At 36.8% G+C, this 18,927-nt stretch overlaps 1 protein-coding gene across 1 annotated transcript in view; it reads right to left on the bottom strand.

Annotated features, from left to right (window-relative positions):
- Positions 1–12,556, bottom strand: part of LOC129262069 (alpha-N-acetyl-neuraminyl-2,3-beta-galactosyl-1,3-N-acetyl-galactosaminide alpha-2,6-sialyltransferase-like) — a 40,043-nt gene extending 27,487 nt beyond the window's left edge. Inside the window, exons 1-5 of the mRNA XM_064100281.1 lie at positions 12,408–12,556; positions 8,761–9,291; positions 6,244–6,653; positions 4,883–4,990; positions 3,929–4,176 (exon numbers count right to left, since the gene is read on the bottom strand). Of these exons, the coding sequence (XP_063956351.1) occupies positions 3,929–4,176; positions 4,883–4,990; positions 6,244–6,653; positions 8,761–9,291; positions 12,408–12,461 (1,351 nt within the window). The 5' untranslated portion in view covers positions 12,462–12,556. The remainder of the gene's footprint in view (positions 1–3,928; positions 4,177–4,882; positions 4,991–6,243; positions 6,654–8,760; positions 9,292–12,407) is intronic.
- Between the last annotated feature and the right edge of the window lie 6,371 nt (positions 12,557–18,927).

Below are 18,927 nucleotides of genomic sequence, written 5' to 3'. Positions count from 1 at the left end.
ATGTATAGGAAAGGACCCTTTACACTGGTGCCAGTGTGTAATCGAACACAATAAGTAATTCGGTGAAAAGCCTAAAATCCCAGTTATCAACCCAAAACTTTGTAATTTTCATAACAGATTTTATCCACGATAAATTATCGAAAACTTATGCTTGATATGAGATAAAAATCACATGCAGTCTTGAACGAATGTGTCAAATCAGACCTCCTCTTTCGACCAAGAATGCCCGGCCGAACATACTAGGGAAACACCCTAGGATAGACGCGGGCACTATCCTCGGGCGCTCCCCTAGGGCACTCATGTCCTAGGGGAGCGGACGCGGGCGTCTTCCCTCGTCCGCTCCCCTCAAATGTCCGCTACGGGCTACCGCGTTCGCCCTAGGGGGCACTGTGACGTTTCCCGCGGCCGGCACTGTAAGAAACAGCCGTAAATTGAAGCAAAGCGAATGATAGCGCTAAAAACTTACTCTTTATCTCATTTTATCAATGATTTTCTGTTGTAGTTTTTTTTGCCCCCCCCCCCCCTTCATTTGTGCGCCTTGAGCATTTCTAATGGATTTTACGGAGCCTAAACGAATGGCATATATTATTATTTATTATTAACAAAAATAACTCAAGGGTTCTTACAGCACAGTAGCTGAATATATTTGCTGTGCAGGTGAGCGTGGCCAGTGAAAAAAATCCAATTATGCCAGAGGAGCAGCGAAATTATGCTAAATCGCGAAAATTTATGCCAAACTGTTTTGGACGCTAGGATTTTCCACAGGGAGGGGGCAAAACCGTCCGCCAAAAAAATTTGACAAGCAAAAAAAAAAAAAAAGGTCTTCAATCACAAATAAAGGATTTCGTACCAGAAAAAAAATTGACAAGCAAAAAAAAAAAAAAAAAAAAGTCTTCAATCTTCAAATAGATCAAAATTATGCTAAATGTGCTATTATTATGCCAGATTCTTTGCTTAAAAAAGTCTTATTATGCCCCAAATTATGCTGAAAGGGTCGAAATTATGCCAGAAAAAAAGTATAATTATGCCAGAATTATGCCGGCATAATGAATTAAGCTGAAAGGGTCGAAATTATCCCAGAAAGCATTATTATGCCAGTTCTGGCAACGTTGAGGTGAGTGAAAGTCCTTGCTTGGCTGAGTACTTTAAACCAAGATGATTTGAACAGTATTGTTCCACGCATGCTTGGTTGCTCAGCAAGTGGTAAGCAATGGCCCGACTACCACCATCCATCGCAGTACTAACATTACGTTTTCTGCACGCTTGGGGAGGTTGTGAACACGCGCAAGAGAGGCAGACACATGTTGGCTAATGCAATCTGCTAAATATTGGGTTGTACGCCATATGTACCCAGCTTCACAATAGCACTTGAACTCATAAATAACGTTGCTGCAGTGAGAAATAGGGAGCACATCCTTTCTAATAGCCGAGATCATTTTGTGTGTGATAAATACCATGCACGCTTCAGTACTAGGGAAAGCACGAGATATTGCTTTCTTGATTTGCGTCTCAAACTTTTGGGAAGCTTTCCCTCTCCTCGGCAGTTTGAGATACATGTACATGTAGATTGGGCATTTCTTGGGTCCAAAGACTTTGTAGCCATATGAGTGTGCATGAGACAAGGTATTAAACCGTCATTTAATAGGCTGCAGGCACAGACCCTGACTGAAACTTTGATCAACAAGTGTGTCTCCATGCAAAGACTAGCATATATACAAAACTTGCTGTTTCAGGCCTTCTGTACACAAGGCATGAGTAGGCTGCAATTCAGACCCTTTACTTGAGTGAAGGGTTTGCACAGCAGACTAATCGTTTAATAGCATCCATTTTCTTTTTCGGTTCTAACTTTTCGCTCTAGTGTTCTGGTCATTCATGCGATTTTACTCCTAGATGTGTGCATGTTGAAAATCTTCAGTATGTCCATTTTAAAGGCTATTTTATAATATAAAAAAATGATAAAATTATTAACCCATCATTTTTAAGGAATACAATTAGTACTTGGTACATGGTACTTGGTACATGTTTAAATATATGAAATCGATTATATGTCAGACTATCATTATTTCAACTACATAAACATACATGTATTACAAAGACTAACAAATTCACCACTTAAAAAAATAAAAGTGGAAAGGAAATAATGAAAGCCATGCTCGTAAAACTACACACAGAAGATAACAAAATGAGTGAAACTCAAAGCTTGCATGCAAGAAATAAACACCAAAAGCAAAAATACCACAAAAACAGAATTTCAGTTATAAAGGCCAAGTTCACCACCAAAAGATACAGAATTTCAGTTAAAGTCCAAGTTCACCACCACAAGATAGAGAATAAACAAAACACTAGAATTCAAATTGGATGTAAAATATTAAAAGACATGGGAAAGTTTTGCTCATTTTCACAATTCAGTATATGCATATATATCCTGAGTATGCATAGTCGCCAGCTGATGTCAATACGCATTCATCTATTTTGTATTTCAAGAAATGAATTTTAATCTTAATATTGATTTGACAAGTTTTAAATTATTGGACGAAAGAATTGAATGCACAGTATGATATTTCTAATACTAAAATGCAAAAGATGTATCTTAACAGTGAAAAGGGACACCATCCGTTGCCTCACTATACAGTCCTGCCCTTGATGTGCATATTATAGTTTTGTGAAAATTATAAATGTGATGACTTTCTAAAAATTCAACATCTGATTTCCATGAAATTTCAGTATTTGACATTGTCAATTTGTAGTTTCCCTTCTTTTTTTTATGTTGAACTCAACTTTTGATGTGGACTTGACCTTTATAAACACATGTAGCACACAAAACAGTTCTTGTGAACTGCATTACTTCATTCTAATTACCAGAAATGAATACTGTTAAAATAAATCGATCGAACCAATTTCAAGTCTATATTAGTTTCCTGATAAACCACTGTACATGTGCACATAGCATTTAGCAAAAAAAAAATGTATGAAATGTATTAAAACCCTACCAATGATATAATGAAAGTACAAATATGACAGCCAGCATAGAGATATAGACATTGTGTTCCTTTTCATTGAGAACATACATGTAACTGAAGTTGCCTCTTAATACTAGCAATTTGATTTCCTGAAAAATGCTTTGTTTTCTAGTATTTATCAAATCAAATTGTGGTTTTCTTTTTCAAAGAAATTATCATTACATTCCATGCAACAATTTTTTTTTATTTGAGTACAAAATAAGAATATGTCAATGGGTTTAAATTGTTTACCAAAAAACCTTGGTCTGACCTGTGAGGTATGTTGTTTCCATGCTTCATTGTAGTTAAATTTTTCATTCTTAATGAACTTCAAGTTTGGTGCAGTCTACAAAAGGAACACAGTGCCTAAATGATTGTATTTGAACCATCCACCACAGTAAATACACGATCTACTACTGATGAATAATTGCTTTTCCACTATAAACATCTATGTACTAAGAATAAGAATAAATCTTTACTACCTGAATACCCGATACTATCAGAGAAAATAAGTAAAGTATTACATGATTACCATGAGAAAAACTATTAAGGCCTGGTTAATTTTTCTCACACTCTTTGAATCTTTGAACAATAATTTGATACAGGAAATTCCTGTCATTTTTTTTTTGACGAATCGTAAGTCTCTAATAGAATATTGAGTACAAGTAACAGAGTAGTGTTACTTTATAGCACCATGTAATACTTGAAAGAATAGGAAAACATTAACATCTACTACACTACAGATAGTAAGACTGATTATAATTCAGGCTGGTTTATATTAGAATACAACATTTAAGGACAACCACCACCACTAGATAAAAGATTCCAGAAGACAAGAATGGGTAGACAATCCTGTTGATGATGACGAGGAATGATGGTGAGAGTGAGAGTGAGAAGAAGATAGGGCCACGCCCGTTTTCATCGCCTACCTTTCAAGTGGAAGAGCTTGGTGAAGGGGGTATCAAGATGCTTGGAGGCCTGGTCTTGACTCCGGTTCCAGCTTGGGTGATGGAATGTCAAATTGTACATCTGGGACCAGCGAGCGAAGATGGCTTTCTCCGTCATGAAGCGGTGGCCACCTTTGGGCGTGGCTTCATGCACCTTGTAGTACGTGCACTCCGTGGGATTGGAGCCAGTTTGGTAATAGTGGTACTTGACTTGTTCATCCTCAAAATATCTGGGTGGTCAAGAATGAGAGAAGATGGCCTTAAAGCTAAATTACAGTAGTTGCAGTAAAACACTAATTTCGTGAGAAAGTCTGTAAAACCAAGGTTAAGTATGACTATATCATCGTGGATCTAGATCTGGTACAGTTACATAAACTGAACTTTGTGAAATCATAAAATCTAAGCTGAAATACGATCACACTGAAGATCGCCAACACAGATAGGCACACGTGGGACAGTGTATTATTATTGCTGGAATAAAGACCCGACGGAAGTGACCGAATCCGCGCTTATTTTGCTTATTTCTCAGCAATTACACAATTTCTTCCAGAATCCTTTGGCACATATTTTTTATTCATACAAACAGACACTTGGGTGGTCATTATATTAGATTCTGTAAAAAGTCATTTTGAGATCGTTACCAGAACTGGAATTTACCTTTAATGTAAATTTTCACACCATGGTCTGAAACCATGACTTAATTATTTTCATATACTCAGAAATAGTCATAATAGTGCACTAAAATCACAAAATACATGTAAGCTCCACACATATACATATCTAGATCTAGTTGACTACTATGAAGTTTGGATGAATAGTGAATGATCAATTGATCATTACTGCACTCAACAATATTTTTCAGGGAAATACGTATGCTACTGCTTGATAAAACGACATCTAAACATATTTTGAAAAGAGTGTGAACACAATACTTACACACAGTGATCATCAGGTACCATGCCATAGACCTTGACTTCTCCACAGATGTCTAGAGCAGTCATGACAGTGAACCATCCTGTTGATAACCAGCTGTTGGTTTCCATCCTGTTCATACATGACAATCAGTGGCAGGTTTTAAAACAAATTGCAAGCTTTCAGTTGTGAAAATTCAACCTATCCACATAATCTTATTATAAATGGTTTATTTCCAAATGGTCTAATGCCGATTCGTCCAGTTACCAATAGTCTACTATCATTTGGTCTACCATCAGATTTTATTCTATCCACATGGTCTATTTGCCATTTTGTCAACTCATCATTTTGTCTAATAACCAGTTTGTCCAATATCCATTTAGTCCATACACCATTTGGTCTAATTGAACGACATGTAAGTGTTCATTGTGCAAAATAAAATGGGTATTAGACCAAATGGTTGTTTGATGGATGTAAGGGCATAAGACTAAATTAAGGTAGACCATGTGAGTTGGAAACAGACGAATTGGCAATTTACCATTATAAACAGTGAGCAGTAATAATAATAATAATATACATGTAGGGTATCTATATTGCACACATATCCACCTTGTTAGGTGCTCAAGGCGCTCCTATATTACCAAGCTAAGCTAGGCGTTCATAGCGCAAACAGCTTTTTAAGGAATTACTTCCTACCGGTACCCATTTACCTCACCTGGGTTGAGTGCAGCACATTGTGGATCAGTTTCTTGCTGAAGGAAATTACGCCATGGCTGGGATTCGAACCCACGACCCTCTGTTTCGAAGTCCGGAGACTAATCCACTGGGCCACAACGCTCCACAACAGTAACATATAATATACTGCTTTGCTACAGATTCATGTAAGGTATACTGTGAACAATGTGAACAAGCACAATCCGAAGACATATCATTAAACCAGCTGTTTATATCTATTGTTTTCACAAATTTTAGACCACAAATTGTTTACAGTTGCCACAAAAAAATTAATATAAAAAATCAACCCAGATCAGATTTTATTGTAGAGTATGGACAAACCTGTCACATTCAAGCTCTGAATGACTGATTTATTTTCTCGAACTATAAACATAAACCAGCAAGATCAAATAGAGTCACTGACGTTTATTGTGGTGTGATCAACTTTGTCAGAGACACAATATGTATGATCATTTGGTCTGAAAGTAGCACTTAGAAGTAGAGTGTGGTAAATTTTATTTTTCTGAAGAAGATGGGAGCCAGCCTGAGAGTTGGACTTGGTACATTTGGTTCTACATCATCATGACTTTTCAAACTGACCAATCAGACTAATAGATCATTTAATGATAGTCAAACTCATGAATTTCACAGATGAATACAAGCCTGCCTACCTGCTAGCTCCGGTTTCCCTCTCAAAAAGTCTGTTCGCTGCCAACTCTCCCTCGTTGCGTTGGGAATAGAAGCGTATGTTCATAAACTTTCTCTGCAAGCTTGTAACTTTAGGCACTGATTGAGCTTTCCTCTTACTCCTGGGCGCCTCAAGACCCCAGAAGAAAACAATCTCTGGCGCCCCCACCCCTCTGAAGATGGTCTCCGCCTGCGAAGTCAGGTGGTTGGATGAAATGAAGCATGCCACACGGATTGTCGTCCGTGTCCCGACATCGCTCTCGAAGCCCTTCACAGGTGCAGCATTCATCCGAATTACAGCATCGGCACTGTCGATTTCAGGCCCAGAATTTTTGCCCAGGAGCTGACCAGAACTAGAAACTATTGCACATGTATTATATCTATTTGTAAAAGGCTGGATGGAGAGAAAGAGAAAGGAAAAAAAAAAGTTGCTTGTTACGTTTATTCTATACAAATTACAAACTTTAAAAAAATTTGCAGTACAAAAAAAACCAAAATAAAGTAAAACTACTTGTGTAGCTAACAAATAGCTACAATTTAATTCTCACCAATGATTTCTTTTCTATGAATTGAAACAAGTTTTAATACAAAATGTAAAAGGCACAGTGCAGATAAAATAAAAAGTAAACAGATAAAAAAATGAAAGAAAATGACCAACACTACCTGCCTCTTATAATGCATTTTTTGTTGTTTTCAACATTCAATAAAATGATAAAAGGGAGGAGCTGAAAGGTGAAAAGAAAAAATAATCAATTTGTCTTTTATAAAGAATATCCATGTATCTTTCCTTCTATGATACTGACATATTTTATATTAAAGATTGCAAAAGTACAATACAGTGTATACATGTACAATACTTTTGGATATTCATTTTCCTCTATTTCCTCTATTTCTTATATGTCTGCAAAATACAGTGAGTACAGTGTATATAATTTATTCATGATTGACTTCAAATCTCTAATGAAGTCTAATCTCAACAGAGATTATCTTGTCAGAATTTGCTTCAGTCCAATCCATCATAAAAGCAGTTCTTACATGTATATTCAGTTCTTTTCCACTTTATTTAAAATTTACAGTCATCCTTCATCCTCTCAATCAGTTTCTTTATCAAGATAAATTTGGTAAATGGGGGCAAATAAGAATGAATAATTTTCCTTCAAATCAGACTGTATGAATTATTAATGCCACAAAATATACAGACCTTACTTGGTCAGTAAAATTTAGAGATGAAATTAGATCATCACACTTTTTATGAGATGAAAGTATTTTCAAAATATATGCCATGTATTAGAAATCAATGAATTCAATCTTCATGTATAATTTTATTTAATTTCTAGTTTTACATTAAATCTTAAGTGTAATTTAAAAGAAAACTAAAACATAACCTCTACAAACCCCTAAATGATGAAGGAATGAATACTAAAAAAATATATATATATTCTAATTCAAAGAACCATATTTCCATTAAAACAAAGAAAGAATCTTTTGAGAAGACTTTTAATTCATCCAAAGATATTGATGTAGCTTTTCTCACATGCACAAATAAAAGGAAGTGTTGCAGACTTTTAAATCATGCAACGTCATGATTTTACTTAATTTGAGTGGAAATAGAAGAGTATATCACAGCATAAATCAAAAGATTTATATGTAAGTGTAAATATTGCAAACATCAAAGCAACTTAGAGAGAGAGACAGAGAGAGTATTAACCCTATCTAGGCCGGGGGGGGGGGGGCCTCCGAGGCCCCCCCTCAACGAGTCGCGCGATATTTTCGCCGCGCAAACTTTTTTGACCGCGCTGCTTGCTGACTTTTTACTTTCAAGTCTTGCACAACTTTTGAGACCAATTTTGTGTCACCCGGGTACGTGTTTCCGAAATTACGCAACGTTATGCAAGTGCATGTCAGACCAAAAATTGCTCAAAAATGTGATTTCGTGTACAAAGTCAATGTAAATTGTGTTTTCAACCAAAAATCATAAATGTATGATTATTTTTAGTTTTGCTGTCTAAATGTATGTATGTTATGCTGTTTATGATCTTAGAAGAGTCCCCAACGAATTTCATTGAAAAAACAATGAAGAACAAAGGGTCCAAAAAACAAAGAAATACATAAGAAATTGCAAAAAACAATATAATACATAAAAAATTGATCTGATATCACAATTTTTTAATGTAAACTTGCTAAGAACACCACAAAGAGTTCTATGCCAAAAATTAGAACATTTGGAGCTTTATTTATAGAGTTAGAGGAGAAAGTATGATTTCGCATACTAATTACGCATAAATTAGCATTATTACTTAATAACAATTCGCATGAAATAAATTACTATACAATTTTGTAGATTATATCCCAGACAACCTGCTTGCCAATTTTTGGCGGGATTGCGCGGTCGACGGCCGAGATCTCAAGGGGGGGCCTGGGCCATATGAACTCCCGGCCTAGATAGGGTTAAAAGGAGAGGCTGAGAAAGGAATGAAGACATTCAAACTAGTCAGACTTACCTCATTATCTATAACGCTATGGTAGTACTGCACAGTAAATGGTTTGGGTCTAAAAATAAATCTCTCTCTTTCATTTGCATCAGTTTGTTTGAGGGCAGCATTTTCTGCCGCTACACTTTCTCCTGTCCTTTCATTAGGTTCTCCCTTTTTAAATTCAAATTTCGTTCTCTTGTTTTGTGTCCCATCTTTTCCTTTCTCGATGGCAGCCAATTCTTTCTCTCTCTTCTTGGCATCCTCATCGAAACCATCGTCCACAAGAGGCACTTTGAATTGTGGGATGTCATCTGTGAGAGTTCTTTGGCTGGAAGCATTCTGTCCCTTGTATATAAAGTCATTTGTACCAAGGAGAAGTTGGTCTGGTGGCTCTTTGTCATTGTCGCGTCGCAGGATAAGCTGAGCACTGTCCTTTGGCACATCCCTGACCTTGTGGCCCCCGAAGAAGCTGGAGAATTTTTTGTTTAATAAGGACACGCAAATGAGGCAGAAGAGTGCAGAGTAAAGCACCAACCACTTCAGCTGCTGTCGACCATTCTGTTTATACAAATGATAAAGATTAACAGTTGATTGAGGTGGTTCAGTTCAACACTATAAACAGTAAACATCATCATGACCGATGGCCCCCCCTCCTCCTCACCATCATCATCATTGTCATCCTCACCATCGTCATCAGTGTCATACAAATAACAAGCAAGAGTTTATTTCATTCAACCATGCATGTAATCTAACGATTCAACATTTCATACATGTAGCAGCCATACAACATCAAAGAAATAATGTCCATCAATCTCTAATGCTAGGGGTTTAGAAATTAACAAAATTAGCAAACATTTCAGTAGGAAATTAATATATGTACATGTAGATTTGGTGTCAGTCAGCATGAGGTCTGTTCACTCAACCCATCAGCTCCTGGCCATTCCCTTTGGAAATGGTTTTGATTTTATTTTTGTCAGAACTGATGCACAGCAGAAAAAAAGAAATACCAAATAATAGATTAGAATTTCTTGTATTTCTACTTCATTGGGCCCCGGTTTCCAAAAAGACATACCTGTACATGTAGGGTGGCCCACTTTATATGAAAAGAAGTACATGCAATATCAGTATTCCATGCATTATGTTTCACTTGGATGTATAAAAGTAAAACCTTATTTATACTGCATTACACTACAAAGCAGAATATTATTCAACCATGAAATATCTCATTAGGTGGTTTCAGACCGCCTCGAAGTTCGTCAGTTCCAGGTATTCTCTGATCGGGAAATTTACCCCGATCAGAAAATACCAGGTATTTTGGTGATGTGAAAGCAAACTACGCGTAATTTCCCCGAAAGAAAATACCCGCTAAATAGTACTTGGCGAAATTACGAGAACTTACGCGGGGATTTTTCCAAGGTCGCAGGTATTTTGGCAATGTGAAAACAATTTACAGGAACTTTTAGCCCAGCGTGTCGTTGGGCGCGGGCACCGTGGGTGGCTGCTGGGCTAGTGATTTTGAATCTCGCGCCTTGCCTTCTTATACAGACCATACTGCGCATGCTCGTAACTTCAGGAACTTATCCCGAAGGGTATGTTTCGGGGCGGTGTGAATGCAGGAATAATTAATGGGTATTTTTTAGCCTAAAAAAGTTCTCGTAATTTAACGGGGATTCTTATGATCGAGGCGGTTTGAAACCACCTTTTGGGGAAGGTAATACAGTAAGTGAAGCTGGGCATAATCTTCCTTGGATTGACTCTGGATAAAGAAAGAGCTGAATGTAGAATGATGATCATTCTTTATAGAGCAGATCTTGCAGTATACTAGTAATCTTCTAGCAGTGTGCTCACTGCAATAGGGGTAATATGCCTTTCATTCTCAGTAATTGGATGTTGTTACCATGACAATGAAGGCTAAAGAAAGACATCTATAGGTAAAATAAAACTCATTACATATACATGTACATGTACTAGTTGTGCATGGCAACTCCATACTGCATATCTGGATTCATATGATTATGAAGAAGCAAATAAAGCCTGAGGAATTAATTGTCATTCTATTCAGTGTTGCAGTAATTTCTATTAAATTTTATTAAACACTACAATGTAAGAAACTGAAATCATTTTTATACATTACATGTAAATTGCATGTACTTTGAAATTCTATCAATTATTCTTCAAAAAGAAAAAAAAAATTCTTCCCTTTTCTTATCGTACCATAAAAGCACTTTTATAATCCCCCCCAAAAAAAAATCATGCTTCTGCTCAAGTCCTTTTTTAATTGTTCATAAATAAAAATAAATAAATGTAACTCAAACATATGATTTCCAGTTGTAAATCCAATATATGATTAACCAGCAGTTGTAAGATATGGGAAAAAGATGAATGGCCAATGTCACGTAACTGGTTACCATGGACAACAGACCGGAAAATCATCAGACAACGACCTCTCATTTGACCTCTGTCCTTAACTAAGTTGTTTTCCACCATCTGCATTCTGTTTGATTGCTACAAGATTTTATTTCCTTTTCCTCTTTAATTTTCTTTCCTTTTTTTGAGGGGAGCGGGGTGCATTATTAAAGTCTAGGTGGTGTAACTAGGTAGGCCTACGTACATGGACATGTTTTTATCGCAGACACTGTAATGTAAAAAAAAAAGTGTATTGTTATACCGAGGTTTTTACCTGACTGCCAAGAAAGCACGAATGCCTGTGAGCAAGCAACCAGGGGACCGACGGCTTAAAGTCCTCTCCGAGGGAACTGGTAATGAGGATAAATGCCTTACCAAAGGGCACTAGCGCACCACTTGGGAATCGAACCCGGGTCACCCGAATCCGAAACCCCCGCTCTACCGACTGAGCTATCGCGATACAACAGCAACTGGATTCTTGTTTTTAATAGTGAAAATCGAGGTTCCTTTTGGTACATTGATTTTCTTATTTTTTACATAAAAAGAAAATCCATATTTTATTGTTTAAATAGAAATCTGAGAATAGAAATATTAAAAAAAAATCATTTTGCCCAATTGATCGTGAGCTCAGCTGTGCAGTGCCAGATCTTACATGTATACATGTATATATTATTTGAAGTCTAAAAGGAGGAGAAGATTGGTAGCACTATTGCATAATTTACTAGACTTACAAGAAAGAGGAAGTCTACTTTCATCTGAACTGGTGAGTTTGTAGGCCTACTATTAAATAAAACAGTGAAAAGTATTTTACTGAAAGCATATGCCTACATGAACATGTAGGCCCTCTACATAAATACACAATAGATGTATGACCCCAACTGTGCCACAATCTCCAAGCAATCACCATGTATTTTCATGACATCAGCAGAGTTCAAGTCTGTCGGGAGTTTATCCACCACCCTCCCCCCCCCTCCATGGCCCATTACTTTTAAACTTTGCTAGAAGAAAAGGGGTAATTGGAATAGGGATAGGCCTATATGAAGTAGTAGAAATTGGTCATTCTTCCAGCCTTCCAGGTAATGAAATCATGTGTGTTTACTGCAGTGAGTTGTAACAAGTGTTACATTTTCTGTATCTGTTTCGGTACATTGTACCAGATATACGTACAATCTTGTGATCAAAAACTTGACGCATGCAAATCTTTAGGCTGAATACAGACTAGATACATCATGACCAGGGTGGGGCGCATGTAAATATAGTATACCTACCAAGTGTCTGGTGCAGCGCGTTGGTAGAAGGTCTACGATGGACCATGCCATCATTCTACATGTTTCATCTCCTCAATTCAAACTGGTAATGGTAGGTAACCTCCATTTCTATATTAGCTTGTTTCGTCTCAAGGTTACATTCACGGTGATCTGGAATGATATAAAATGCAAATTATAGAATGATACAATTATTTAACACTTGAATGTTAACAGCAATTATAGTCACTAAAAGTAAAAACACACGCACACACACATAACTTTTTTTTTCAATGAGAATATGGATAAGAAAAATACAACCCCTCCCCTACCACCACTATTAAAGGAGAGTATCTGAAAAAAAAGTATTTCTGAAATATTGGAAGAATGTTATGTAAAGTACATACATCTACATGTATGTAATTTAGATCGTCTCCAGTGGGCACTTCAAGTTTCTTGGGTACCTCACATAAGGACAAATCAATCAATCTATCAATGGATGAAAGTCTAGAACTCATATAGTAGTACTGTAATTTGGAAAGTACCTGTTCACCAAGCTATATACATACATGTACATGTACATGTAAGGTTCATAATGGACATACAGTATATGCATTTTTACAGATCTATGATTAGTTTCTGGAGATCTAATGACATTGTATGGTATCCCATTCAAACCATAGAGGTAGAAAAGAAAACCTTCTGTACCATTTAATTGCCTTTATACAAATGAATAACTTCTAATGCTGCAGTCACATTTCCCCTATGGCGGCTGTACAGCCGTTACATTCATTTTTATTCAAACCACCTATGATATGTAGCTGATAAAAAATGTTAAAACTGCTGTTTTTGACTCGCCTCATGGCCATTGTAGGGGAAATGTGACTGTACCTTTAACATGTCTCAAATAAATATCTGGCATACATTGTATGTCTAAAAAGCTTTTAAATATTTAATATAGCCAGGATGTACCTGACAGGATACATACATGTACACTTGATTTGATTTTGTTTATCAAACGGTCTGTATTGGCGGAAATACATTTTAGAGATAAAGTCTTAATCACAGAAAGTGATTTCTCTCTTCAACAATGAATAAATATCCTCAATAGGTAGTTTCAGACCGCCTTAAGTTTGTCAGTTCCAGGTATTTTCTGAAAGGGAAATTTACCCCGATCAGAAAATACCAGTTAATTTAGGCAGTGTGAAAGCAATTTACGTGTAATCTCCCCGAAAGAAAAAACCCACTAAATAGTGGGTACTTGTCAAATTTATGGCAAATTTCGCTGGGATTTTTCCAAGGTCGCAGGTATTTTGGCAGTGTAAAAGCAAATTTTTGTACATGTATGGGAACTTTTAGCCCAGCTTTAGTTGGGTGCGGGTGCCGTGGGTGGCTACTGAGCTACGGTAGCAATTATATGTATAAATCTTGCACCTTCCTAGCTTATCAGACCCATACTGCGCATGCTCGTACTTCATGCTTGAATCTTCAGGAACTTATCCCGAAGGGTATGTTTCGGGGCGGTATGAATACGGAAATAATCAAAGGATATTTTTTAGCCTGAAAAAGTTCTCGGAATTTTAACAGGGATTCTTGTGATCAAGGCGGTTTGAAACCACCTATAATGAAGTTAAAATGTAGGCCTACATGTAGGCTATGTTTTGCTGACCATGCAGACTTGCTGGTCACATCTGGTTCATGCATAAACCCTATTCCATGTACATGTGTCATAATACTGGTATTTCAAATTACTGAAAGTGGAAGTTCAAAATGGTGCACATTACTTCAGCACTACTTTTAGAAGCACTAAAAGGCATGGAACAGTTTAATAGATGAAAGGATGCAAAGCTTAATAAATTTGGGCCAACATTTCTTGCATGGTCATACATGTACAGGTCACTGGATCTGCAAAAACACTTTGCACAGAATACATAAATGCGTGTACATGTATGCTTCCTTTTGGCAGTTGGTTCCATTTGTGACTAATTACTTGAAAAGGTCAGTGGTGTACTGATAATGATCCAAAAATTTTGAGGGGGCCAGATGTACAAGTAGCGAATCAGGCAAAATTTATCATAAGTTGTGAGCGAGCAAAAATTTTGACATTTTTTATTACAAATCCAATTTTATGACAGATTTTGACATAATATTCAGAAAATATTATATTTCACCCTTCTCTCTTTCATTTTCTTTCCTTTTCTCTTTTTTTCTAGGTCATGAAAAATAAAGGGGAGAGGGCAAGCACCCTCAAAAGCCCCCCCCCCCCCCCACCCATCTGTACACTACTGAAAAGGGTCCTGGTATTTATAATAAAGAAGTAGTCTGCTGTGAATAATTGAAAGCAACTTGTACTGTTTGGTGCAGACTATTTCAGTGCGGATAAGAACTACTGAAAGGTGTGGACTAGTAATGGATACACGTACACCCATAGGGACAGTGATTTTCCGCGATCGCCGAAAACGAACGGAATTCACGGAAAGGGCCTTTTGAAACGGAAAGTGGCATTTCAAATGGAAAATCACGGAAAACATATTTTTCCTCAAAATACACAGATCAGCACCAGAAATTACTCAAAAATCTCAACAAAATACGAATATTAAATGGCCACAAAACCCCAGGAAACATGATCTTACTTCGCTACAATCATGACAATTTACACATCATGACTGCACTCGACTCATCACACTCGATCGTACCCCTCGCGCCCGTACCGTACCCTGCCTTGGCCTGGCACGGGCGCCGGGCGGAGTTGAGCTTATCGAAAACATTCACGCACACATCGTCTGATTTCAACAACATGGTTGTGTGTTGCTGCCCTCTACATTCGAAAATGTAACAGCACGATATCGAGGTGTTGAAATCCAAAATGGCGGATAGGCGAAAATCGTTGACTGCTGAAAACGATGTCCAAAAAAACCCAAATTATCGATAAAATTTCATTTTACCGTAAAACAATGCTAATAATTTGAAAGGTGAGGATGTATTCATGTTTAATGTGTTTTGTCAAAATATTTTGTGTACCCACATAGATCCGATTAGAACGGATTCTATTGTGTTGTTGGTACGGTGGCAGATACAAATTTTGACCAGCACGAGTGTTGTGATATTGCTATTCAATGGGTAAACGGAATTGTCAATTTTTTTGTACACAAAGTCTATGGGGAAACAGAATTTCCATTTTCTGACATGCTGAAACAGAATTTAAGATTTTCTGAAACGGAAAAGGCAATTTTTTGAAATGGAAAATCACTGTCCCTACATGTACACCCAATACAAACCAAGACAGAAATACCTGTACAAACACACCCGAACAATATATCCTTGTTTGCTCAATTGACTGTAAAGAGAAGGGAAATTGCCTAGCTTTAAACAAAGATGCCATCTCTAAATGCCAACTTCTTTGTTCAAGCGGGAGAGTAGTACATACATGTATATTTCCAATGACTTTAATAGGAATTTGAAGTTTAATAAACTGATGGTTCTAGCAACATGCATCACCAAAACCATTTTCTTTGTCTTTACATGCTGCGAGAAACACCAAACATTTGTGGCTCTCTAATTCTAATGGGTAGTTAGGGCAAGTTTCATAATACAATCACAAGGAAATATATGAGAAATTACCCATTTTCCATTTTCTAGCGTACATGTACATAGTATGTCCATTGCATGATACATGTATGATCAAATCTATTGAAGCCTTAGAATATATATAAAACTATCTTGCATGATACAAGTACAATTGTGTTCTCTATTACCCTTTTTACACAGGATTTTCTTAGCCCCGGACTATCCTTAACCCCGTACTATTTTTTTTCCTTTTCACACATGCCAAATTGTTATTGCTAACCCCGGATAAGGAATGCTTGCTTTTCACACACCAAACTCGGTAACCCCGGACTAGTGGTAGCTAATTCACTCGTACCCTTTTTACGCACGCTAAAATTTCCTTAACCCCGTACTATAGGTGGGGCTAAATTGCCATTTAGCCCCACCTATAGTACGGAGTTAAGCTTAGCCCACTTTCGTTTTACACTAGCGATCTTAACCCCGTACTATCGCTCTTAGCACCGCAATTGCTGGGATAACCCTGCTTTTTTGCAGGGCCAAATAATCCCGTACTAAAGGTGGGGTTAGCCCACTAACCCAGCAAAAATGCTATGTAAAAGAAAGTGGGCTAAGCTTAACCCCGTACTATAGGTGGGGCTAAATGGCAATTTAGCCCCACCTATAGTACGGGGTTAAGGAAATTTTAGCGTGTGTAAAAAGGGTATATCTTAGCCAATTGCACAATATATTGCATGGTTTACATAAAATTATTTCAATTACATTGTAGGCATTATTTTTTGTACTCATTTTTAATAGTGCTCAGAAAATTTTGAGGAAACGTAATTATAGAATGATTGGCAAAAAAAGCAACAGAAATAGTTTACTGAACTTAGTTTGCAGCATCACAAGTGAACAGCTACATGTAGTATGTATAATGTAAATGTAGGCATACATATATTAGTGCTTGTTTCACAAACTGGCAGAAACACAACAAATCATACTATTTTTTAATTTGGAGGTTTTCTCATTTTTTCAAAAACATCTTTGACCACCATCCTTGTCATGTACACATGTATATTCACAAAGTATTACACCATAAAAATGCTTGATTGTGCTGCATGTACATGTATGTTGATTCATGAAAATATGACAATATTTACCCTAATATTGGTGGTGATTTTTTACCTGATTGCTAAGAAAGCATGAATGCTTGTAAGCAAGCAACCAGAGGACCGATGGCTTAAGGTCCTCTCCGAAGGACCTGGTACTGAGGATTAATGCCCAATACCAAAGGGCACTAACGCACCAAGTGGGAATTGAACCCGGGTCACCGGAATACGAATCCCCCGCTCTACCAACTGAGCTATCGCGCCTTTACACTGTATCTCTTTTCATTTTACATTGTATCTCTTTTCATTCTATCAGTGCTAGGAATACTCTAAACTTCAATCTTTGACAGAGCACACATACATACATGTATGTGCACAAATTCAACATACATGAAGCAAATGGTTGAAAATAGAAATGTCACGATGTTAAACTATTAACAGCCCTTGGCTATCAAATATATATCTGTGCTAATGAATTACACATCTGTGTGCTGCTTTATTTCATATTAAAAAGCAACTGCTTAAAGTTTGCATCCGATTAATAATATGGGGACAAAAAACGCAGGCCTACAGTACTGTCCATAATCTACGCATTAAAAAAAATCTATTGTAATTGTACCCCCAACTCAATGTTTTCACATGAGTATTACATCAAAATACTGTATAAAATTTGAAGTTCTCAGAAATGGAGGGAGAAAATAAGAATTTTAACATGATAAAATACAGTATGTAATATGTAGTCACCTTTTAAAATGTATGGCTCATAACTTTTCCCCATATTCGGGGGCTGTGTAACAGACCCACTCCCACCCAACTTTTTTCAATAAATGTGTAAAAAAGTGTAACAAATTAGCATCCGATTGTATTTCAGTCCCCCCCCCCCCACACACACACATTCAAAACATGGCCCGATATTAATGTACAGTACCAAAAGAAACAAATTACTTGAATGTATGCATTGATATACAGGTATTTGCAGGCCATGTCTTCTATGTACATGTAGTATGTGCACTGCACTTATTTTCAATTTCGATATTGACGATAAAGAATCAATTTCTTTTTTAAAGTTTTGCATGTAGCTGGTCATAAACACTGTTTCTTTCAATTAGCTTGAAGGCAGTACCTTTGGGCATACTGAAGCCTGTATATCTCTACCATTTAAGTCGTAGCAATGTATGCAAACCTACCTGCACATGAATATGCAGGTCAATATATGTCTATGTGTGCTGGTACATGTAGATGTACACATCTTTTTAGGCATGATCAATATCAATTCCTTGTAGTCAAGCATCTTATAACAGGGCTGTCTAAAAGACAGTCCAACCTTCTATTCAGTGAATGTAGGTACTGTACTGTACATGTAGTTCATAATAAATAAGGGAGAGGTTCTTTCAATGATTTTATTGATTAATCCAAGCTTGTCAAATAAAGACCAACATCTCTTTCAGAGACAGTGTATGTACAAAGCATAATACAGTATTGCTCCCCCCCCCCCCTTCTTAATGCGAGTAGGTGATCACTGTACTTTGCGAGATGCCTGGAAAGATTTTTAAAAGACAAGGAATAAAAATGGTAAACCAGATCCTTCTCAGCTCACTCACCTCTAAACCTGTACAGAAAAATGTCAGAAATAATTAATTTCCCAGTTTACTTCATTTCATTTTCATTTAGATCTGTATTAACAGAATCAAATGACACAATCAATAATTTATAAATATCCACAGCCCTAAATATAAATTTATATAAAATTTCTACCACAGTACTCCAACTCTCTACCCTACATGTAAAAGGTCTATTAATTGGTGTTCCCCTATTGTTAAAATCTTGCCATTTCATTTTTGTGGGTGCTTGTCCTGGGCTAGCCAACAAGGTTAAACTTTTTTTGTCAA

The sequence above is a fragment of the Lytechinus pictus genome, chromosome 5, assembly GCF_037042905.1.
Source record: "Lytechinus pictus isolate F3 Inbred chromosome 5, Lp3.0, whole genome shotgun sequence".
Classification (NCBI taxonomy): Eukaryota; Metazoa; Echinodermata; class Echinoidea; order Temnopleuroida; family Toxopneustidae; genus Lytechinus; species Lytechinus pictus.
Note: the sequence above shows the minus strand (reverse complement) of the source record. Positions and strands in the feature narration are given on the sequence as shown.